The following is a 24,775-nucleotide window of genomic DNA, read 5'->3' on the forward strand; positions in this document are numbered from 1 at the left end:
GAAATCTCCAGTTTTCCAGGCCATTCCTTGGAGTCTGCGTCTGGGATTCCACTAGATTTGCAACTCCAGTCTGTTATACAAAAAGGACTATTTAGGTATTCCAATGGCAAATGCCTTGATGTCAGTAGAGGAAAAACTACTACTTATGGTTTTAGGTAAATTGTGTTGTTTGTATTTGTGAAGGACAAAGCTCCTTTCGTTTGCCAAGCATTCGAGAGCCTGTAGTATTTAAGGTATTAAAAAGGTAATTTTTTTTTAAAACTTGCTAATCTTTCCTCTGTGTCCTATTCTGTTAACATGACTCAGTTATTCACAAGTGCAACAAGGATACACATGAAAAAGGTCAGAAGCATTTTATGGCTTACCTTTACTCTTTCTTAGACTTTGCATGGCTTCCTAACACATTTTGGAGGGAAACTGAAAAATTGGAGAATTAGTCTTAACAGAGAAACGTTTGTTTCCAGTAACACCTTTGACAAGGTTCTGCATGCTAGACCAATAAGTAAAATTTAGGTCACATGGGATTTAGGGTGAGTTTGCCAATTGGATATATAATTGGCTTAATGGCAGGAGACCGAGGATAATGGTGCAGGATTGCTTTTGGACTGGAGGCCTGTGACAAGTGGTGTTCCACAGGGATCAGTTCTGGGTCCTTCTTTGTCATTTACGTTAAGGATTTGGTTGAGAATATAAAAGGCACGGTTGGTAGGTTTGCAGATGACACCACAATTGGTGGCACTGTAGACAGTAAAGAAGATTTTCTAAGATTACAAAAGGATCTTGATCAAATGGGCCAATGGGCTGAAAAATGGCAGATGGAGTTCAGTCTGGATATATGAGATTGCATTTTGGTACAACAAACAAGGGTAGGAGTTATATAATTAATGGTAAAGCCTTGGGTTATGTTGTAGAACAGAGGGACTTGGGGGTTCAAGTAAATAATTGTTAAAAGTTCGTGTAAAATATAGACCTTTTGAGTATAAAGGTTGGGATGTTATGTTGAGGTTGTACAGGACGTTGGTGAGGCCTGTTCTGGAATACTGTCATGTCAAATTCACTAAGGCAATCTGAGTTGTTGTGTGGTTTATTGGTGTGGAGGTGGAATTTTTTATAAAATTGCATTTGGTGTGATTCTTTGCAACAGAAATTACAGCCTAAAATTATTTTGTGTGAACCCATGCATTTAATTATTGTGGTTAGACTGTGCATGTAACCATTTATAACCAGAAACCTACGCTATGCAGATCAGTTAATGACTTATACTTTACTGTGTTGGTTCAACTTTCTCATTCCTTTTTTTTAAACTCAACTGCAAGTGAATGTCTTAAGTGCCAAATATACTCATGCTGTGAAATCTTTTTCAACTCGACCCCTATTTTAACAGCTTTTTTTTTTGAAAAAGTATTACTTTATTGTCATAGTAAATTGCACTGCCCACTGTTCTCCACACTAGGTATTTTGTTTAACTAATTAGATCGTGGACAATTGACACTGATTCAATAATTCTTAATTCAATGAAACCAAAAAACCTATGTCAACTGGCACTGTTTATGAATGCACATTGTAAATATAAGGTAGAAATATTCGTAAGTCCAAAACCAATCTTGTGAAGAGTTTGCTTCAATTTCCAAACAAATGCACTCCGTCCCTGGCGTTAATCATCTTAATGTAGCTGTTATTTCTTTCCAAGCACACTCCAATTTTTTTTAGAGCTGAATTCAGGCTTTTGTATCACAACATTAATATTGCATGATGTTTCCAAGACTGCCTGTAGGAAGGCCAGATCATGATGCAGCAAAACTATATAGGTAAGCAGAGATACCAAAGTGTGGAGCTGGATGAACACGGCAGGCCAAGCAGCATCTTACGAGCACAGGCCCGAAATGTCAGCTTTTGTGCTCCTAAGATGCTGCTTGGCCTGCCATGTTCATCCAGCTCCACACTTTGGTATCTTGGATTATCCAGCATCTGCAGTTCCCATTATCTTTATATAGGTAAGCATGCTGCTTGGGTTTGTTTGATATGTCATTTATATTGAATTTTAATCATGCATCTCAAGTTCAAGAGAACTATAGTGGACTTTGAATGTGCAGGTTCCATCTAAAATGACTGCAACACTTTATTTGGAAGCATACATTTTATCAAAATTATTTTAAAGGTTTTTTTTCTTTGAAATAAACTGTATGTTTTTACATTAGTGTAATGATGTTATCTTCACTGGCATCTCCTGTATTTTAGTTTTGAATATTGATTATGTGAATAGATCTGCACATATGCCTATATCACATGAAATATAAAAGCATCAGTCAAGTATGATTTCATACTGGTATGAAAAATTGTTATGAAGATATGCCCAATGTTTTTGCATCCTAGGTTATTGTGAATCGTTGTCTAGGGATGTTCTGTGAAAATGTTTATTGATGTCTGCAACAATACAGGATTGAATGGAAGTAAAAGTGATATCTGGATTGGCTTAAAGATCTTTTCAGGTTAATTTTCCACCTGAATGTTTAATTGTATCATGTGACCTTTATACAGACAAAGAAACAATACATCTCTTTGAACTGTGTAACTATATTAAAATCAGGAAGCTTGTCAAAAGACTTGTCAAATTCCAAAACAAAAAGACTCTACCACTTTCTCAAAGTAAGCAATTAAAAGTACCTTGCACATCATGCTTTCTGTCTGGTTTTAATGAGACAAGAGCGTTGGTGCACATACGTTTACTTTGGTTCAACATTCCCTTATGTTAACTTGATCGATTTCTAAACACTCTTATTTTTAATCATTACATTTTAAATATTGAGCAATTTTGCATTTTAGTACATTACACCAAGTATTTAAACTTGCGATAATTTGTACATTCTTCTTTTGCTATTAATTTCCTGAATAGCTGGGCTGTTAGTGATTGTCCATAATACCAGAATTGAGGTTTTAAATATTTGAGTGCTAATACCTAACTTTTTGTTTTCAGGTATAGTTGGGTAGGTTTCCTAGAAAATTGCAGTCAGCAATCTGCATTTCTTTGCTGTGTATGTCATGTCTGGATATGACATCTTGTAAGATTGGAAACCTGCTGGTTAGCCAGTGTTTTGTTGTACCATATTCTTGGATTTTTTTTTTCCAGTTGTTTTTCAGATCTTGTCCTGACTGCGACCATTATATTAGGAGTAAATTGGTTGGAAAGAACTTGGAAATATTCTGAAGAAGGGTCACTAGACTCAAAACATTAACTGTGCTTTTTTTTAATCCACAGATGCTGCCAGACCTGAGTTTCTCCAATAATTTCTGTTTTTGTTTCAGATCTTCAGCATCCACACTTTTTTGTTCTGTTTTGGAAATGTTTATGTTTGACTTGATTTTATTTACCACTTTGTTTACTTGAACTGTGTGGAAAATTTGAATTTTACAATTATACTGTAACAAATTCATGTTTTATTTCTTTACTGTCAACTCTTATCTTCATCCTGCTTTCTTGGATTTTAGAAGATAAACACAACTTCTATTTAGTCCAAGTACTTTGTTCAAGTAGATTGGATCCATTGCTTTAGCACGTTAAAGAAAAGATAGAGTTTATTTGACATGAACTATATTTTGTAGTTGGAAACCATTTTGCTTAGCATTACTTAAAGTGCAGACTTATTCAACACTGGCATGTTGAATTTTAAAAAAATATACATTTGATTTCTACTACAAGTTATGCAGAAAGGATGCTGGTGTGGTGGTAATATCATTGGACGAATAAACCAATAAATGTTAGGGACCTTTTGATTCAAATCCCACCATTACAGCTGCTAGATTTTAACTTCCATTAATAATCTAGAATTTAGACTATCACCAGTGGTTGGAAAACCCATGCGGATCACTAATATCCTGTAGGAAAGGAAATCTTCCATTCTTTGCTGGTCTGGCCTATGTGTGACTCCATACCCAGAGCAATCTGGTTGACTTTTAACTGCCCTCTGAAATGGCTTAACAAGCCACTCGGTTCAAGGGCAAGAATGGATGGGCAGCAAATGCTAGCCTTGCCAATGGTGCCTGCATCCTATGTAAGAATAAAGAAAATAATTTTGTCAAGAGGAAATTAATTGCCACATTTCTTTTTGTTTATTTAACCTATTTTTCTAATCAACCTGTTCAGTGGTGTATCCACAACCTCCACAGCAGGTTTGGACTTGAACCTGGACCTCTTGATTCAGGGGTGGGACTCTACCACTGTGCCCCAAAATATGGTTAAATGCCACTAAGTAAATGGCCATGTCTTAACCATTGTGTGTTGTAAGGCCACTAGGACCCCTTCTGTCCTTATGAAGGGGAATGCTGACATGTTCTCCTTTCATACTGGTTTCCAAATATATACTGATGCATTTCCTATTTCAACGTTTATGTTGTTTGAATAATATAAGTGACACTCGTGTATTAAGTTTCCCTTTTAAATCAAAGCTATCAACTCAAACAACCCATAGCTGGCATAGTAAGCAAGAGCATTTTAAGAGATTTAATTCATCTTTCGATTTCATATTCAAGATTTGTTTGTTCCATTGTTTTGTGGATTACTCATTTGCTTCCAACTGCACTGTTTGCAATAAAGGCCCCTGCCAAGGCTTGCTTCTCATGATGAATTGCAGTTAGCTTGATATATGCGCTGTTGCCCTGGTACTAAGGCATTGGGACATTGAAGTAACTCTTCTCCTAGGTTGTGAAACCAAATTAATAACTGTTCGTGCAACACTTACACATGGACCTCTACATGGAAGTACGTTGCTTATAATTTGTTTTAATGTATCTCTAGAGCCAAACAAAATAGGTAGGTATTGTCCTGAGTTATTAGGGAGATGAGAGATGACAGCCTGCTGACTGATAAATTGCCAAATCCATCATTCATTTATTTTGTGGAAACCAACTAATCCTGGCCTATATGTTTTAGATGTGGTGGAGTATCCAGGCTGTCATCTTTCCCTGTAGCTTAAAAATAGACAGTTATTGAAACACTGTCATGTTTTTGTGACTTCTTTATCCTTTTTACTTTATCCTTTCTCCTGCTTTCTTTTTATAGGTGTGAATATTAGACCTCATCTAAGGGATGGTTGTTCCCTTTAGCATTACTTGCATTCCTTTGTGGTTAGAAATCTGTTCCCCACCCCCGCCCCCAATTTTCAACGGTGGCTACACCTCATCTCACTTACGTCCCATCTGGGTGTTCAGTTACCTAAAGAGTAAAAAATGTATGAACACACAACGGGAAAAGGCTGCAGAAAGTAAGGAAAATTAGGAATCAGAGAAATTATTTTATTTCATGATAGCTGAGTATAGAGAGGGAGAGATGTAGCTGGTAAACCAAAGATTCAAATAATGGCTTGATATTTTATCATCCATATGATTTGTTTGTGCTGAACTGCTCAACTTGGCTGGAATGTACATATGCAGTGTTGGGGGGGAAGGTCAGATTTCTTTCAAAAAAAGCATGAAAATTTGCATCAACATTAAACAGTTGTACACTTGGTTTGTGATTTCAGCTCTAATTTCCCAAATTATATTCTTGTTCCAATCCTGCCACTCATCTTTAATGTGATTTCCCGGTTGCAGCAATGTTTTCTGAAGAGTGAATGAATATTTTCTGAAGGAAGCTCTCTATATAAATGTTTAACGTGGAAGTATTAATTGATTTTTAATTTCAGAAACTTGCTACCATGTTGATCATATCAAACCGGGAACTAAGTTCGTAAATAAGTCATAGATGAAGATGGCTGTTAATTGCTTATCTTGACTCACTGGTGAGAAACAGATTCAGTTCTCTTTTAAAATTAATGCTTCCCAAACATTTTCCCACACTGTGACCCTGTTTTGAGGCTTGAAAACCTTTGTGAGCAGGGGCAAGGGCAGGAAAAGACATTTGAAAATTAGATGGTGGGATTGGCTATTGCTGCTTTGGACCTTGTGACCCCATTTAGAGTCCTGACTCCCTTTTGGGAAGCTCTGTCTTAAAACAAGTGAGAAAAGTTGGAATTCTATTCTCTTGTCCTCTTACTCCCCCAACCTTACCCCCAACGACGACTCCACACCCAAAGCATAATACAAATATATGAACTATTGAACAACATTTCTTGCCATTCAATTAAACAAAAGGTCATTCACAAAATCCCAGATAAGGAAATTTAAAGGCAAAATTGTAAAAGTTAATCTAGTGTTTAAGGAGAAATATACCCTAAGTTAACAAATATAGCTGTGAAAAGAAACCATCAGGATGGACAATGAGTACTCAATGTGGGTGAAACAAAGAAACAGCACTATATGAATGGCTAGCCTACCACTACAAGAATACTCTAGACAAGGGGTGTGCAGTTAATAGATGTCATTGAAACATTTCCCAAGAGAAATAGACTCTTTTGAGTCAGAATTACAGCTGATACAAAAATATCAACATCTAACTTCATCCAATCAAAACTTCTTTGTTAAAGAAAAGAGCAATACTGCAAAACTTAAACCATTAACATCCATATAAATATGCAAAAGGTCTAAGGGTAACTTATTTCCAAGTTCTCTTCCAACAGACTCTACCAGTTTGACAGACTCTACCAGTTTGGCAAATAATCGCCACAATTGAAGACTGCAACAAGAATCTGAAAAATAACAGTTCCAGAATATGAAGAGCACAGCATTCCGAAGCTTGAGGCTTGCTGCGAGTTTGCTAACTGCAGTTTTCACAGGCAAATGATGTCACCAATCTGAGTTCCTAAATGCTGCAAGGAATATAGTTGAATTATTAGAAATAAAGATTACAAAGTAAATCGAGTCCCAAATCTCAATTCTGCTGTATTACTATGGAAATCCTGAAAAAATACGTGTCTCCACTAAAATGTTATTTGAAGGCTAATTTTTCATTGTGATATTGGTGTTAGCTGATATTTATCATCTATAATGTAGAAAAGAATAAGATTGGACCTTCTTTGAATGCTGGTACAAAGTCTCTTAATTTCTCGAGGGAACTGCACCTCATCCGCTTGTTGGTTAAGTACATATGCCCAGATTGTACAGCACAAACATTATATTAATTCCAGTTATGTAGCTATGCAGAATTGATCCAGCTATTCCCCACTAATTGTGTACAAGATGTTTTCTATGAGCAAAGGTAAACATGTCAATTTTTTGTGCAAACCTCTTTTAGCCTACAGCAGACTCAGCTAAAGACAAGGGAACTCTAGTGGTAAAAATATTTGGGAACCTTGGGTTTACCGTCACCTGTGGCTTATAGTGCTCCACTTGTCATCAGTCAAGTTTTCAGTTACTCGTGTATTCCAAAATGTGATTGTAATTAGGTAATAACATGAATCACATTGCAAGCTTATGTGATAATCAACCAGCCTGTGCTCAAAACAATGTGTAACGATTGAGTGATTCTGTGCTTGTACTGTACTTGCTGAATAATTCCTGATCTGTTCAGCAGTAAATTTAAAACCAGTTGAAGTTCAGTCAAGCCACAATTTAGCTCAGTTGCACTTCCTACAATCTGTGTACATATGTTTATAGGGCCCTGTGTTCTGTAAACAAAGGAACCTGTCCAAGTCTTGCATTTTTTTTGTAGTGTAGAAACCTTCCATAGTGCATTATTCGTGTCAGCCCCTGAATGAATTAGCTGACTTGCCAGCAAGTCAGTACCATTTTTGTGTGGTCTCTTTTGCAGTTTGATCTTCTTGCATCTGTCCTGCTGACTGCTAGATGAACATCTTTGACAGCATGGCTGGTTTTTTTTTTTTTGGCGAAAAACGTTGAGCATTAACACTTGTCTAATGAGGGAATGCTAAAGTTTAAGAAGCAGATGGAGAAATTTCCAACAGTGCTGCTATCTGTTTTGAGTATACTGAACTTCAAGCAGAATTTCCTAGACATCAGTGTGCAGTTCTGCTGCTCAGCATTCCCTCTCATTTTCTTCCCAGTTGCATGGGACTCCAAGGTCTGTGCACAACAGTGATTTTCAGAAAAGAAGTCCATGCTGTGATTGGCACCTTGGAGCCCATTGCTTAGAGGGGACATTGCGGCTGATCCTAATTTTATTAGTTGAAGTTTAGTTCCTGCCAGCTACATCTATAAGTCATTCAACTTTTTGAACTTTTTTCTTAAATACATTCCTTTCTTATTTTTGTGTTGAATTTGTTTTGTTTTTGAGATCTGAGATCCTGTCTGGCTTTGACTGGAGGCTGAAAATAATTCAAAATAATTGTCACTGTGACTTCCAGCAGCACTTGATCTTTATATCTTTGCACCTTTTGTCTTGAAGCTGGAGGTCAATGACAGGCTAATTGGGATTTAGGCATTGCAACCAAGTTGCTGATCTTAAAGTTCTATTCTATCATTTAAAAATAGGTGCACTGAGAATACAAAGACGTGGTAGGCTGTACCTTGAAATCTCGTACTAAAAAATGTGTGTGCTACTCGGCTGCAGTGAGGTTATCAACAAAATAAGTCAAAGTTCTAGTTCAATGATGGCTGTGAATGCACATGAATACTCAAAAAAAAAGTTGGCTATTAACCTTTCAAAGTTCACACAAAAAATGGAAACAAGGCAAGTATGTGGAAACCTCCACCTGACCCACCTATGTTCTGCTATATGATATTTTCCAGGAATATGCATCAACACTTCATGGTCAAAAATGGAAGTATCTATGGAATTTGTTGTGGGTTTCTGCCTGTGTGAATTTAGTCAGCTTAGGATACCAAGTGACAGCACAAAGCACTTTTAAACTGTACATAATATATTACTTCCAGTATTTTTAAATACAAAGGTCTGAAGAATAATGAGCATCAATTTTGACCTCTTGAATTTGTTTACAGGAAGCAAGGCCACATGTGGCTTGAAGGTGATATTTATAGGTCCTTGAAAAAACGGCAGAGTAATGATAAAGAATGCACTGGGTTAACCCGGATCATTTCTGGCATTGACAGTCTTTCACTTGGTGGGAGCGTGAAAATGAACTCCATAGATAAAACAATAGAGGTAAGGCTGTTCCTTTCATGACCACAATCATGACAAATTCCGACTGTCTCCTCATCAGCAACCACACAATGAAACAGACACTCTAGTCTTTTTTTAAAAAATCCTGTAGCTTGGCAAATGGCAGACAAAATTTCTGCTAAGAACTTGCAGTTGTTGTTTAAATCAGTACTGCAGCTGCAGCATTCCTTTTTGTGTTATTCTTGAGATGTGCGAGTTATAGCAAGGCCAGTAAGTTGTCGCAGTGATTACATTAGTTCTGCTTTAAAAAAAGGTTACTGGTTTGCTAGGCATTTAAGGTTAGAAATCTGCTGGGCCAAGTTTGCTGGAGAGCTTCTATTAAGGCTTGTAACAGGTGGGAACTCCAACATTCCAGCTCCTCCCTGTAAGGGAAGGTCAGTGACTCCTTTTACTCACCATTTAAGGCCCCTTTAAGTGTGCACTCAGTGTAATGGCACTTTTGTAGGCCTTTCTTAAAAGAGGTGATGTAGCGCTATTGCTGTCTCTGCACCTGACAGATGAAACCTCCAGATGCTGCCTCTGATAAATACCATTTAAATAAGAATGACTTATGATATGCATGTAGACCAGACAAGGTAGATGTGATAACTTATCTGTGTATCAAAATCTATGACTTTTTATACTCTAATATCTTAAGATGTGCAGTCATTGCAACATATGTTACACTGCAACCTCTCCAGGCCTGAATGCTCAGGCCCGAGGCACATCTTATTAAACCTGGATCTAAATTCATAAACAGGTATTCTCTGGATTTTTAACGTTGTTTTATTTATTCACTGGATGATGGCGACTCTGGCCAGGTCAGCATTTATTGCCCATTCCTAATGCTCAGAGGGCAGTTAAGAGTTAACCACATTGCTGTGGGTCTGGAGACACGTGGGCCAGGAAAGGGAAGGACGCTGGCTTCCTTCTCTATAGGATTATGAAATAATGTATTTGGATATTTAATAAGCGTGTCGATCAGATAAAAATGTCTACCTCAGACATAAAACAGTGACAATTAGAAAGCACTAAACAAGCTACACATGCATATGCTATGTGTATTCAAAAGCACAATTCCAAAACAACAAAGGACGGAAAAGGGTAGATGATGGAGCTTCGCAGTGCCAGTGTCTGCCAGAAAATGCAGAACAAATTCATGGTTAAACACTGAACCTAGAATTAGCACAGCCAACAGGGTAGGCTTGGTAAAGAATGATTGACATTCAGTGTTAAAAGCGGAGTATGTCCTTGTTTCCAGAAGTTTGCCAAAGTACTACCCGTTTTAAAAGATTTTAATTTTAATTTTAATTTGCTCAGCTGACTCCTCTTCCTCTGCCATCCATCTTGTTTCTCTCGCTCTCTCCTATCTTACAAATTGTTGCAGTTCCGTGAGTGATGAGTCCGAGTTGTGGGCCATGCTCAGACAAAAATCAGACAAATGGTATTTCAGAGTTTCAATTGCCCTTCATTTCTCTGCATTAAATTTTTGTCACTTTTATGTCAGCAGCAAATTTATGTATTATTCGCCCATTCCTAAGCCCAGAAAATTAGTGGCTGATGGATTAATTGAAGTTATAAAAGGAATCTTTTAAGAATACTGGGAATTGACAAATGGTGTGGCACTATACCTGGAACCTTAGCTTTACACCATCTTTAAAAATGACTTAAATAAAGGAATAGGAGTTCTTCATCCAAATTTGTAGATTACACAAAATTGGAAGGTACGTGAGTTAAATAACTGAAGCCTTAGGTTACCCAGGGATCCAGTTGAATGGGTAGAGTTGACCGTTGGCTCAGAGAAAGGAAATTGGAATGTTTTTTGTGGACTGAAGTCGGATGCTGTGGAGGAGCAAGGAAAACTTGAACTGTATACATGTTACTAAAACGTCGTGCACCATTACAACAAAAGCTAATATAAAAATGGCCAATCGCCAGCTTGAATACTGCATTTAATTGCAGGCATCAAATCTCAGGAAATACGTTTCCATTTTAAAAGTAATATGGTACAGGATCATCAGTATAATTAATACCAGTGCTTCAGTTGTAATGTAAGGGCAGATTGAATATATTGGTTTATATGTATTCAGGGTTTTTCAAATATTGAAAGAATTCAATAAAGTTGAATGCAGAAGTTAATTTCTCAGAGATAGTAGGAACTGCAGATGCTAAAGAATCTGAGATAACAAGTTGTAGAGCTGGGTGAGCACAGCAGGCCAAGTAGCGTCAGAGGAGCAGGAAAGCTGACGTGAAGGGTCTAGGCCCGAAATGTCAGCCTTCCTGCTCCTCTGACACTTCTTGGCCTGCTGTGTTCATCCAGCTCTACACCTTGTATATCTCAGTTAATTTCTCAGTTGTGTTCCAGGAGAACAAAATCTTGAAATTAAAACCAGATTATTTCAGAATAAAGTCAAAATCCAGTTTTTCAAAAGGAAATGGAAAACTGAACCAGCCCCTATCCCACAAAAGCTATGGATGTAGTACACTTTTTAAATTTTCTAAACTAGAATATAGGGAATGTGAATTGTGTTTAGGATACCCATTAACTATAATGTAATAGAATAACAGGCAGTCTCAAGTAATTGAATGGTATACTCTAGTTCCTGTGTTTGTAAGTATGTGTTGTGTACCATTTGGTGCATCTTTCATTCCAGTAAACTTTCCCTTTCTCTTTCCCTTCAGTTCTCTAACTATCTCAATGCATGTGTTTATAGCTGCCTTAATTCTGTATGCCTCTTTTTGTTATTTTTATTACATTAGATCTAATATAATGTTCATGTGTGAATACATCTTTATTTCCCCCAGTATTTTGCCACTTAAGAACAGTAAACTGGCATCGCATGCATAGTTGTTGAATTGCTCTTTTTCTGAGCAGTTTGAAGGGAATGTAATTTGCACAAAGAAAAGTGATGTTTATTGGTGTCTATTTCATTTATGGAATAAAGCTGAGTATTTCAAAGTAGAAGAATGCAGCATTTGATTTGTGTGACTTGGCATTTTTTTTGAAAATTCAAAAGCAAATTTTAATTCACCTGCAACATTTGATTAGCATTGCTTTTGTGTAATATGAATGACATTGGTTATTAGTTAGTTGTGCAAGATTCAGCAATGAAAAGTATGCACATTAGTCTTCGTGATGAACTTATAGAAATGTTGCATGTGTTCGTTATTAATACAGGTCGTATAGATTTGGTTATTAGCAAGGGAGTGTTGGCCATGTAACTTATTATTAGGACTTTGATCTTTGCTGAAATACTTTAACTCAGGACTCCAACATTAACTAGCATTGGTAAGTTATTTTTGGATGGCTGACACTTCGCCATTGCTGGGTCTGAGTGTTTTAAAGAGCCTGCTCTGGTTTCAGATTGTTCTTGCTGATTGTGAGAGAGTGAGCAGCTGCTTTATTATAATAAACACAGGTGGTGGCCGATAGCAATGTAATTTTTGTAAAATAGATCAAATTACATCTTTTTTGCCGTTCCTTATCTCATTCATAAAGCTAAGTAGCTATAGTCAAGTATGTATTTAAATATTTTGTGGTAATAGGTATTGCCAAGCTTGTGTGCTGCTTGGGTTACTTTTGTGTATAAGTTAATTGCACATTTCAATTTCAGCACCTAATTTTTTGAGCTATTCACCTTTGCCCTCAACACACTTTTCAGAAGTTTCTGAGCAACAGCACATAGATATAAGGAAAAGGAGGGGGTGGAGGATAGAAACCTGTAAAACTTCAGAAGTGTAGCATTGGGATTTCTTTTTAAAAGAGGCGGGTAATGATGGCATCTTCAAAGGTCAGGTGATCCAGTACCTGATCCATCTTAATTGATAATGTGAGCAGGGAAGGAAAATTGGATTGTCAACAAGTTTAGTGGGAATAAGGTTAAGTTGGTTCGTCTTGGCAAAATGAGCTTGGAAACCAAATGAAGGGAGTTGAGAGAGAAGAAAAAGCAAGATGCAGTTTCAGAATAGGGTCGTTGGGTACCCTTGTGGGGAATTTCTGTTGCAAGGACAAGAAGGAAGGAGGAAATCAGCACAGACAGCTATGCAGATAGTCTCAATTCAGTATGAAAGAAAAGTCCTTTGGTTCCTTGAATTTGTAATTAGAGCTGAGAGTAGGAGGAAGAACCAGGGCAAGGATGTTTGTAGTAAAGAAGAGATGCTAGACATTATCATCCCATTCCAAAAAATCCTAGAATAATGAGCAGTTTTGGCAATGATCCAGCCAGACTTGGCAGTAATATAAGTATGTTTAAGCATTTTTTATTGAGAATTATTTAGAATGTATTTCATTAGTACAAATAAACTTCTTGTATTAATTATTGCATGTCAGAAACTGCATTACAGTTTAATTTTTAAAGAAGTGCAAAGCAGGCAAGATGTGCACAATTTCTAATACATTAGTTCAATAAAGGGACTCCTTTTTTTTATCATAACAGATTTGTTACGACCAGTGTGACTTAGATTCCCAGTTGGTCAGGAGGGCTTTATAAAATGATTTTAAGGAGTAAATTTTGTCCTCCACCCACATGATGTAGCATGTAGTACGTGCTACTTTGAGCAACGCATTAGGTATAAATAGAGCATGTGCTGCTGTAGGTATGGCATGTGATAAGATAGTTAAAGGCAGATAATTTGTGCACTTGGTGTTTGTACTCGGTGGCTTTATTTTAACCTGAATCACAATCAGACAGGGGCGAAAATGTTTTTGTAGTTTAAATTGCATCAGCTCAGATAATTAAATGTTTACACTCTGAATTGTAAGGGATGTAAATTTACCATTTACCAAATTTACCTTTTTCTTCAGTTGTGTTCAGAATTTGATTTTCAAAGATCGTTAGAATCTCTTACTACAGGAAATTATCAGTAACTCATTTTAATCAACATCCAGCTTCAATAGATTGCAATAGTTTATATAGACTTAGTACTTTTGATATCTCATGATGGTACTGAGCAGAAAGAGAATTTTGGGAAGACCACTGATAATATTGGTAGACATCTTGAGTCTTTTGAAATTAAGAGGAGGGTAGTAGGGTAGGATGGTTGAAGAATAGTTTCCTTAAATAGAGGAGGTTGAATCTTTTTGCATTGAGAGAGGAGGACTTTGTAGAAAGCTAACAATGGAAAATGAGATGGTAGGATGCAACTGGAGGTTTCCTAGCTAGTCTACGATACGACCATGGAGCAGTGTGAAAACCTTAAGGGTGATACGAATTTCAAAGTATTCCCTGATGAATGTATGAACATCTGGTATTGGTAATTAGCAAAAAGGAAGTGAAATGGTGCCGATGGAGATGTGCATTGCAGAATCTGGGCAGCTTTCTTTGTACTCTTAAGAGGGAATTGATCAGAGTATTGACAAAATGAATCTGGAGAACACCAAGGTTTGGCTGTAGTGGGAATGAGATAAGGGTAGAGATACAAACAAGATTCAAAATTTGCAGCCATCTCCTTCATCCAGAGCAAACAGCTGAGAGTCTTGAGCAAGTATAAAAATTTTGGAGACCATTTTAAAAAGGAACAATTTTAGTTTGTCAGTTGAACATGATATTTGTGTTATGGGCTGTTGGCAAGCTAAACCTGCCCATCATATACACATGTTAATGTTGACTCTCTAGATTTAGTGAAAATAGTATAATTTGAAGTCAAGGATGGGAGTCTTTTAGATGGTTATACTTAGTGGAGGAATAATTGCAATGATTTAGTGTTATGATGCATGGAGAGTGTGCCGAAGTGAGCCTGGATTAAAGGACTCCTGAAGGAGAATCTGCAATCAATCCTACCTCATATTGTGAAGAAGTCAGGAAAATGTATCATGGTCATAAGCTGCCACAAAGGTTTTAATTTTGATCAAGGCAGTTGACTGCTGTCATCTGCAATGTCATTAAGTAGGAAGTGGTATAATTCAAAGGGTGAGCATAGAACAAGATAAAATGTTACACTTAACTTGGCATGAGATAATGGTTAGCCTGGGTCCCATATCATATTGAACCTTTTCCTTTCTTTTCTCCCTTCATTCTCCAATCTCTTCCATTCCATTGGAAATGATCCAATATTCTAAATGCATTTCTGGCATCTTTTTGTAATATATCTATAAACTTTTAATGGAGGCTTAATCTGCTGCTTTACTCCAAAACTAATTTATAACTTTCTCCTGTAACATTAAATCTTTTTCAGTAACAAGCTCTTGTGTTTCACTCAACTTTGTCCCTTTCATAATCTTGAATACAAGCCCAAACAATCAGTCTTTGTCACTTGCTTTCCATATGTCTCACTTGTATTCTATGTCTTGCACGTATGTTTCTGTAATTATTTCCTTTTCCAACAGATCAGTCATTGGACTTGGTCTCACTACCTCCCACTGTTAATCCCTTATTCTGGGCAGAATTTTCCCATCCCTGATGTGACATGAGCAATGGTGAGAAAGGTGGGAAAATATGGTGAGAATAAAAATCAGAATCGTGAAGTCAAGAAAACATTTTCTGACATTCTCCTCAAGCCTTAAATGGCGACCTCAGAATTTCATAATTGAGTCGCATCTCATTAAAACAACAAAGCACCTTATTTATATGCCACCTCTAATTCTTCCTTTCTTTCCTGGAAAAACTAGGCAACACAAATACCAGATGTATAGTACAAGAGTGCAAAGATGCAGAGGTTAGGTGGATTGGCTGTGCTAAATTTCCCAAGTGTAATGGGATGTACAGCTTAGGTGGATGGGTCATGGGAAATGTAGGGTTATAGGAATAGCTGTGGAGGCAGTGGGGTAGGGGTGGTGGATGGGCAGGGGGATTGCTGGGTGGGCTGCTCTTTGGAGGGTTGGTATGGACTCAATGGGCCAAATGGTCTGCTTCCGCTCTGTAGGTATTCTATAAATCTGAATGCATGTTTAGAAGCTGCCAGTTGCCAAATTCTTGTCCCAGTCATTATGCAGCTGTTTCTTCACAACTATGTTCCTAAATGCACTGTAACAAACATCCTCCTTTAATCTTTCATCCATGCAAGTTGGCATTGGTAAGCCACCAGCCTTACCACATCAGGCCTGCTTGTGGATCAACTTCGGCACCACTTCAGCCCTTCAGTCCCTTACTTTGGGGCTCAGTTTTGGGTGAATGGTTATGAGAATTTCTGATGACAAGAAAATAATTTATTTTGAGGACTTAAGGAGGCTACAAAAAAGTGAGTGGGCAAAGCTCTGGCAGATGAAGTATAATGTTGGAAAAGGTGGGATTGCATGTTTTGGTAGGAAGAATAAAAAGGAACATATAGTCTCGTAGTGTTGAGATAATAGAACTCTAAGATGCCAAAAGGTCCGGGTGTCCTTGTGCATGAATCACCAAAAGCTAGTTACAGCAAGTAATAAAGAAAGTTGATAGAATGTTATTTATTGGTGTTTAGAGAGGAAGAAAGTAAGTTGATTGAAACACGTAAGATCCTGAGGGGTCTTGACAGTGTACATGTCAACATGATGTTTCCTCTTCTGGGAGAGTCTGTAACTAGGGGTCGCTGGTTAAAAAAATAAGTGGTCACCCATTTAGAACAGAGATGAGACAAAAAATAAGATGGTGGAAGCAGAACCTTTGAATATTTCTAAGGCAGAGGTTGATAGCTCCTTAGTAAACAAGGGACACAAATGTGGAATTGATGTTAAAATCAGAAAAGCCATGATTCTTTTGCATGGTGGAGCAGGTCTGAGGGGGCTGAAATGGCCTATTCCTGCTCTTTGTTCTATATTCAGCAAGATCTATGACTTGTATGCTTTCCCTAGGTTGTCTTCTACACAGGGACACACTCATCTACACAGCATGCACTTTGACTCTTGACTTGCTTCCTTTGCACTCTCTGTGCTTACTTGGGTTGTAAGCCTCTGTGTACTTTATGTTGCTTTCTTTGTATACAGTCGCTGACTTCAGCGCTGTCTTGAGGGCTGCTATCCTCTGTGGATCGTGTTGCTTAGTGCATAGTCTTTGGTGCTCAGTTACAGGCTGCCAACCTGTATGGTTTTTTGCCTTGCTTTTTACTGCAATTTGTGATGGCAGGGAATAAGGAACAATCATTGGTGTGGACATGTCATTTGTGGCACAATGTTACATTGGCATCACACCTGCAGCATTTGTCAGCTACTTAACTGATCAATGTACTGCAAACAAATAATGGTGTGTGAAAATCAAAGGGGAGCAATTCTTTGTGGGGTGAACGGAGAGTATTGTTCATCAGGAGTATCACCACAATTAGTCAAGGGATTCTTCCAATTTCAGTCTGTGGAATTGGCCACTGTCAGTCAGGCACTTGGTCCAATGGGCAGAAAATGGAGGATGAGTTGTGCGAGATCCTTTGGTGGACATGATGCATGCAATACTGAGAGCCGTAGTCCACAAATGTAGAAACAAATTCAGAGTTGGAGGTGGCTCTGAGTGAGATGTTGGCAGTGACTGTTGCAGAGCCCAGAAGATCATTGAACGTGTTCCAGCACTGCTGGCTATTCTGCCTACTGGAGATGCAGCTCTGACTCAGACTCGCAAATTGTACCTATGTTGGCTGCAATTGGTCGTATGGCTTCCTGTGTTAACCAGCTAGACAAAAGGACTGCCATTAACCTTCACAAAGATCTCCACACACATTTCCTTTTTTCTGGCTACAACTTGAAATTAGAGCAGTCGTCCTGGCTTGTAGCATCTGAAGTGATGTGCACTTGGCTTTCAATGTGGTGCCAGTGGCGTGAACATCTGAAGGTTCACGCAGTTGTAAGCATGTCCACCTCTCTGGCTTTGAAGAAAGGTACCCAAGCCTACTGCATTATTAATGAGGTGAAGAGCAAAAGGTTCCTTGTGAAGTGTTGCTCCAAATCAAGGTGGACAAAGCACGATGAATCCCATTTGACAGAGCATTTCAATTGAAAATGGGAAAATTCTGCTGTGTGTTTCTCCCTTGTGCTTTTATGTTTATGAAAGCTGCATTTAGAATGTGACTTTGGTCCGATATCTTGGGACGCATTCAGCAAAAGTTATTTGGGCATTCCGATGTGCACATTAATATGCTACATTCCGATTTTTTAGACCAAGGGAGTTGCACCTAATCTGTGCCATTGCCATAGTTAATATTGTCTTTGTCCTCACTGTTTTAGGTGACCAAATGGAAATCAGTACACCATTAGTTTAAATATAGAGGAGGGATGCTTGTTTCCGGATCCATCTGTAAAATATGAGGTGGAGCCTGTGCTCTGAGATTCATCTCCTAGCCTGTTCCCAGTCTCTCACCCGAAGATGTCTCTCCAATTCTAGGGCTTCTCATCTCCACCTATAACCAAGTGCAGTAATCTTGCAATTTCAGACCTCTTGTTTTCTTCCCCCAAGAAGCCATGATCTCATAATCTTTTCATGTGGGTGCCAGCCCTTTGGTGGGAGGGTGACATCCTGATGTTGGGTGGTCACTACTGTGGCACGTAATGGAAAAATGTGATTCTGCCATATTATTAGATGTAAACATAGGAATGGAGTGGCCCGTTCAGCCTGCTCCTCCATTTCACTTAGGTCATAGCTGATCCTCAACATCAATACCATTTTTCCAAGTTATTTCCATTTCCCCAATTTTGTCAGTCTCCAGAAAACAATATTGATTTGTCTTGAATATGCTCCATAGGGTTGAGATCCTAAAGCCCACTATGGTAGAGGATTTGAAAAATACACCACTATCTGAGTGAAGAAATGTCTCCTGTCTTAAATGGCAGACCCCTTATCCTGACATCATGTCCCCTGGTTTTAAACCTAAAGGTAAAGTCGCTATAGTCCAACTAGCCTGTGGGGTTGGTCTCCCATTGAAGTGAGATGACTGACGATGGTTTAACGTTAGTGTCACCACCCCTCAGGCGAGGAGCACAGTCGAGAAGGAGGAGCCTTTGTGTTAACCTCGGTCAGAGCAAGAATTGAACCCACACTGGTGTCACTCTGCATTGCAAATCAACAGTGCAGCCAACTGAGACTTCTGTCTACAACCCCTAGACTACTCCTTTAGCTGTCTCCCTTTGTGTGATGTAGGATAGACTGAAGATGTAGCTTGCAACAATAAATTATGATTTGTTTTATCAGTCTGCAATGTTGTCTTTGAGCTACATATCAAATCACATTTAAACACCTTAATTTTCAAATGGACTATGAGAAAAATGCTGTTTCCAATTTGCAGTTCTCTGCATAAAGACTTGAGAGAAGAGGAATAACCATTTTCAATGTTATCATTTATAATTGGATTTTGCGGGAACTTTGAGCTCTTCATCATATTTGTTAATGTTTTGGATAAACCTGGAGATATAGTTTTAGATATATGAACGATCTAAGTTATGTGACAAAGCTTTAAGCTGTGTAGACAGGAATAGAAAGATAGAAGAACATAATGGTGAAACTTGTAGATGGAGTTCAGACTGATGATATCTCCTTTGGATGTGAATTTGATTTATTTCCTTAATGATGAGAGACGAGAAGCTGTGAAGCGATCAGGTGATTAGATCGATATACGTGTCACTACATGAACAGGAATGAAAGGAATAATCAAAAGGACAATTAGAATGTTGGCCCTGGAAATGACAAAAGTGAAGAAGCTATGTTTTCGTTGATCAGATTCCACTTTACCACATCTCATGAAAGGTATATTAAGTAAATGAGAGCCAAGTTTGTAGATGGTCCACGATTTAATTAAATGACAACTGGATTGAGGGGCTGAATGGAATATTTATATTCCAATTTTATCTCCTCCTGTCAAGGTCTTTTTGTTCTGCTATTTGTACTCTTATTGCCTCATTCCACATTTTCAGTGCCTGATGTGGCTGTTTATCTTAACTGCAATCTAGAACCTGTGCTATTTGTGAGCAACATTGCAAATGATCAGCTCATGCCAAAAAAGGAATAAAATGCATCTGTGTGCAATGCTTCAGTTATCTGCTTGCTGCATAGCTTTATTTCTCCCTCTGACTGGACAGTGTTGAAGACAGCCGAGGGTGAGATGGGGGTAAAAACAAAGTGGTATGTTTACTTTGCATTTAAAACTCTCTCTCAAAATGCATAGAGCATTTTAATTCTATTTTTTTCCCTTTAAAAGAACAATTATACAGAAGATGGAAGTCCAGCAACACCAAATTATATGACTCAGGGAGATAAACTTCGTGCCTTAAAAAGTAGGAGACAACCACGATCAGCAACAACAGGAACACTAAGGTAACATTACAATTTGTGCATTACAAAATTATGTTGAATAAAAAAAACATGAATAGGAATTAAATACCTGAACGCCCTAAATTTTTCCAATGATATTTTTTTCCTGTAGAATTTCAAATGTCTTATTGGCATTTGTAATTAATTCATTTCAAGCTTTGGCATTCAGAGCAGCTCTTTTTAGAGCTGTTAACAATATACTTTTTGTTATTGGTTATGAAATAGTCATACCTTGTTATGAAAAACCAAATATAGAATGCAAACCTATTTCTTCAATCAAACTAACATAGTCTATAAAATCTATATGAACTAAATGTAAGTGCAGCAGTTTTAACATTACACAGAGTTGCATCCAGTGGTCAACAGAGAAATGAGGCATTCAACCTAACTGGTCTGTGCTCCATTCAAGGCTTCTGTCATCCGACTTCATCTAGTCCTGTCAGCATGTCTTGCAATAAACTAAATCATTCAATGATTTTTGCATTAGCTAATCCCCTGCGGTGGAGCATTAGCATTGTTGGGTGAGGAAATTCCTCTTGGATTCTCAGGTCGAGGATGTTTTACGTTCATGTCCTCTGAGTTTTAGATATACCCTTAAGTTAGAAACCTTTGCTGTGCATTTATTTGTCAAAACCTTTCAACGTCTTAAAAATCTCTAAGCCAGTTTTGAAATTGTACATCCAAGTCTGAATCCAAATTTAATAATGAACGATTCCTGTGGAACATCACTTCCTACCTCTTGCCAATCTGCATAGTTACCATTAGCCCATGTCTTGATGTGTAGACAGCTTGCTCTGTATTGTGCTCCTTTTGGCCCCTGACACCTCAGTACCCTAGTCATGTATTTACTATGCAGTGCAGGTTCATACTTCCTTGAAAGCGGAGTCACAGATAGACAGGGTAATGAAGAAGGCATTTGGTATGCTGTCTTTATTGGTCAGTACATTGAGTATAACAATTGGCAGGCCATGTTGCAGTTATTCGGGACATGGGTTAGGCCACTTTTAGAGTCCTACATTCAACTTTGCTCTCCCTGTCATAGGAAAGATGGTAGGAAATTTGAAAGAATTCAGAAAAGATTGACAAGACTGGTGCCATGTTTGGAGGGTTTGAGCTATAGGGAGAGGTTGAACAGGCTGGAGCATTTTGCCTGGAGCTTCGGAGGCTGAGTGGTGTCCTTACAAGTGGTTTATAAAGGAATGAAAGGCAATGGATAGAGTCAATAGCCAAGGCCTTTGCCCAGGGTAGGGGAGTCCAGAGTAGATGGCATACATTTAAGGTTAGAGGGTAAAGATTTAAAAGGGACGACTTTTTCATGCAGTGGGTAGTGCATATATGGAATGAGCTGCCAGAGGAAGTGCTGGAGGCTGGTACAATTACAACATTTAAAAGGCTTCTGGATGGATAAATGAATAAGAAGGGGTTTAGAAGTATATGGGCCAAATGGTGGCAAATGGGACCAGATTAATTTAGGACATCTGGCTTGGACAAGTTGGACCATGGCCGGGGTAGGGAGTTTTCATGCTGTATATCTCTGACTCTGTGCCTTGTGAAGGGCCTTTTGAAAATGAAAACATATTAAAACTACTGTTAATCTGTGTTGATTCCTCAAAGAACTTAGTAAGATTTAGCCAAGCCTGACCTTTCCTTTTGAAATCATGCAATTTTTGTATTTTTACCTTTGTTTTTTTAAATTATATTTTAGAGTGAAGATAATGTTACCTTTCCTACTGCTACTGTTAAGCGAACTTGATCTTTAGTTCCCTAGACTTGTTTCATATTTTTAAATAAAAGAATACAAGAGGCTAAATTTATCTGTTCAGAGTGAGCTCTGTCTTTATAACTACTTTCCCATGTAATTCATATTCATTTAAATCATAGATGTAAATGAGTATTGGTCACTGGGATGTTCTTGAAATTGTACAGTTTGTAGGCATTTTTGAGTTTCTTCTCATTGTGCCATAGCCATTAATGATTCTAAACTAAGAAGTCATGGTCCATGGTGTCAGTGCCAGCTCTCTACAAGAGCCACACGAATAGTTTTCCCCATCTAGTGTGTCCAGTCCTGTTGTTAATTTGAATACTTTTATCAAATCTCCTAGTCTTTTCTCACCATCCAGTTGAAGCTGAAACATCCCTGGAACATTCTATCCCTGGAACGTTCTGGTGAATCTTTTCTGCATCCTTTGTAATGCTTTCACATCTTTCCCTAAGTATATTATATTTGAAGCCAAGCCAGTGTTTAATACAGTTTAGGGGATTAAATGCATTTTTAAAAATATGTACATTGGCATTTCCTGAAACAGCTTTGCAAGTAATATCTAGCAATGATGCATATCAAGATGTTTATTTCTCCAAAATGAGGGCAATCTAATTCGAAATGAACCATAAACAATGTAAGTTTTATGTTCATTTTAAGAGCAGAAATGAATAGTATAACTTTGGTTTCCTTTGCTCTGGCTTAAAATAGTATTGCAATTTAAATCAGAATTTTGTTTTGTTATCTCAGCTGAGAGTAAGATCATCCATAAAACTTTTGGAAATTTTTGCTTGTATCAGGAAAGGCCTGAAATAAGGACATAGGATTCTGGATCCAAATTTGGCATCTGCCATTTAGTAAAATCATGGGTGGCTTGTTTATGGTCTCAACCCTATTTACCTGTCTGTTCCGTGTAATCCTTGACTCCCTTGTCAATAGGAACATAGAACATGGATAATGTGTTTCTTCTCTTTCTATTTGCATATACAAATTCCTTGAATTAATTGAACTTGGTTTTAATTTGTCAAATCTTTGTTCCTTGGTTACAATATTTAGGTATTCCATTGGGGTTTTTTTGAATTAATTAACTGGTATTATTTGTCTACAAATATTGAAACTAAAAGGTCTCATTCATTCATTTTGTATAAAGGGTATCTGAAAATACAAAATAAGGGTAAAGTCACCTTAATCTTACCAGATGATAGACTGCTGTCTCATCAGAAAGAGACATCTGATGGTAGTTTAATCCAAAGATCATCACTTCTCAGACTAAGGGAGAGGCTGAGAAGAAGAATCCTTTATGTATCCCTAGCCAGGGTGGGAATTAAATGCACACTGTTGGCATTGCAAACCAGCCAGCTAACCAATCACCTCCTTTACAACAGTCCCAATTAGTTAATAGTTCCTAAGAAAATAAATTTGTTTGACAGTATTTCCCATACCTTTATACCAAAAGACTGAACACTTTTTTTTGTAATATCTGCCACCTTTTCTGATGAAGGCTCTAGGCCCAAAATGTCAGCTTTTGTGCTCCTGGGATGCTGCTTGGCCTGCTGTGTTCATCCAGCCCCACACTTCGTTACAAAAATTAGCGATAACAATGTTTTTACCTGATTGGTGTGAAAATGATCATGTTGCAATTGCTGACTATATTGTTGTCTATGATGGATTTAAGGTTTGACCTGAGAAAAGGGACAGGCCTAGAGGGAATTTAGAATTAAATACACTACAAGTTATTAGGTCTGATCTTGGTACCAAAAGCACCTCTGTTCAAAGTTAACCCATATATCTTCTCTCTCAACTTTCTTATCAAAAGCACATTTTAAGAAAACTTGCTAGCACCATATTTATCAAAGTACTACTCTCTGCTTGCTACATGTTATAAGAACAACGTGGGCTTCCCAGCTGTACATACATAAGAGTAAGAGTGCACTTATTTTTTTCAGACTTACTTTGAGGTTTGCACAATAGAATTAAAATTTTTGGGAGTATCAGTAAAAGTACAGGTCTCACTCAACCAGCTGATAATTTAAAGCAATATTAGAACTGTTACCAGGATGATGATCAAGTGAGGTGAAGCCATGGCTTCACTACCTTTAATCTCCATCTTGCTTGGTTGTGACATTTTTTTTAAAATTTGAAACACGTGGCTTCTACATTTCAATTAGATTTCGATAAATAGATCAAAAACAAAGGAGTTAATTCCAAAATTTTCTTGAGTGGAGTTTTATTATTATCTACCCAGAAAAATATGAACACACATGCAGGTAATATACAAATATGTACACACATGCAGGTAATGAACTTCTGAAGAAGTGGGGTTGTGGAGTGTCTAGTACAGGCAGGAAGTTGAAGGAAAATGCAGTTACAGATCTTTGGAATCCTTTGGGATGTGGGAGTGCAAAGACTGGCATCAATCAGTTTTTAGCTGCTCTCCTTTTTCCTTTCCACTAGCATAGGTTGAAGATATTAAGTTCTTGGTGAACATTTTGATTATTTTCCAAGTGCTTTTTCCCTGAATCTTTCATTTGAGATAGAGCTTCCAATATCCTGGTTGTTAACAGTCTGTTGCTTCTTCCTTTCACTGTAAGGCTGTTGTTGATATACCATTCCCTTATGGATCTGCAGTCTTCATTATTGTTTCATTTCAAGCTGAGTAATTGTAAGCAATCTTTTATCTCTCAATATTTGCTGACCCCACTGACTTTCACAACCTTTTGAATAAAAAGGTAATTCTGAGGCAGCTAACTTCCTATTTTCCAATTTGGTTTGTCAGGTGACCACAATGGTCTTTTTAAGATAGCAGTGTTCTTTTTTTTTTAAAAAAAC

The 24,775-nt window shown here is 37.7% G+C and overlaps 1 protein-coding gene and 1 non-coding gene across 3 annotated transcripts in view; one reads left to right on the forward strand and one right to left on the reverse strand.

Moving 5' to 3' along the window:
* Nucleotides 1-24,775, forward strand: part of cdc14ab (cell division cycle 14Ab) — a 115,984-nt gene that overhangs the window by 58,932 nt on the left and 32,277 nt on the right. For both annotated transcript variants that reach the window (XM_048539164.2, XM_048539165.2), the window contains exons 11-12: nucleotides 8,830-8,992; nucleotides 20,075-20,190. In XM_048539164.2, the coding sequence (XP_048395121.1) occupies nucleotides 8,830-8,992; nucleotides 20,075-20,190 (279 nt within the window). The remainder of the gene's footprint in view (nucleotides 1-8,829; nucleotides 8,993-20,074; nucleotides 20,191-24,775) is intronic.
* On the reverse strand, nucleotides 4,225-4,347 carry LOC125456714 (U6atac minor spliceosomal RNA). The gene has a single exon (XR_007248500.1). It is a non-coding gene; the product is annotated as a U6atac minor spliceosomal RNA (small nuclear RNA).

This window comes from Stegostoma tigrinum, chromosome 8, assembly GCF_030684315.1.
Source record: "Stegostoma tigrinum isolate sSteTig4 chromosome 8, sSteTig4.hap1, whole genome shotgun sequence".
NCBI classification, from domain to species: domain Eukaryota; kingdom Metazoa; phylum Chordata; class Chondrichthyes; order Orectolobiformes; family Stegostomatidae; genus Stegostoma; species Stegostoma tigrinum.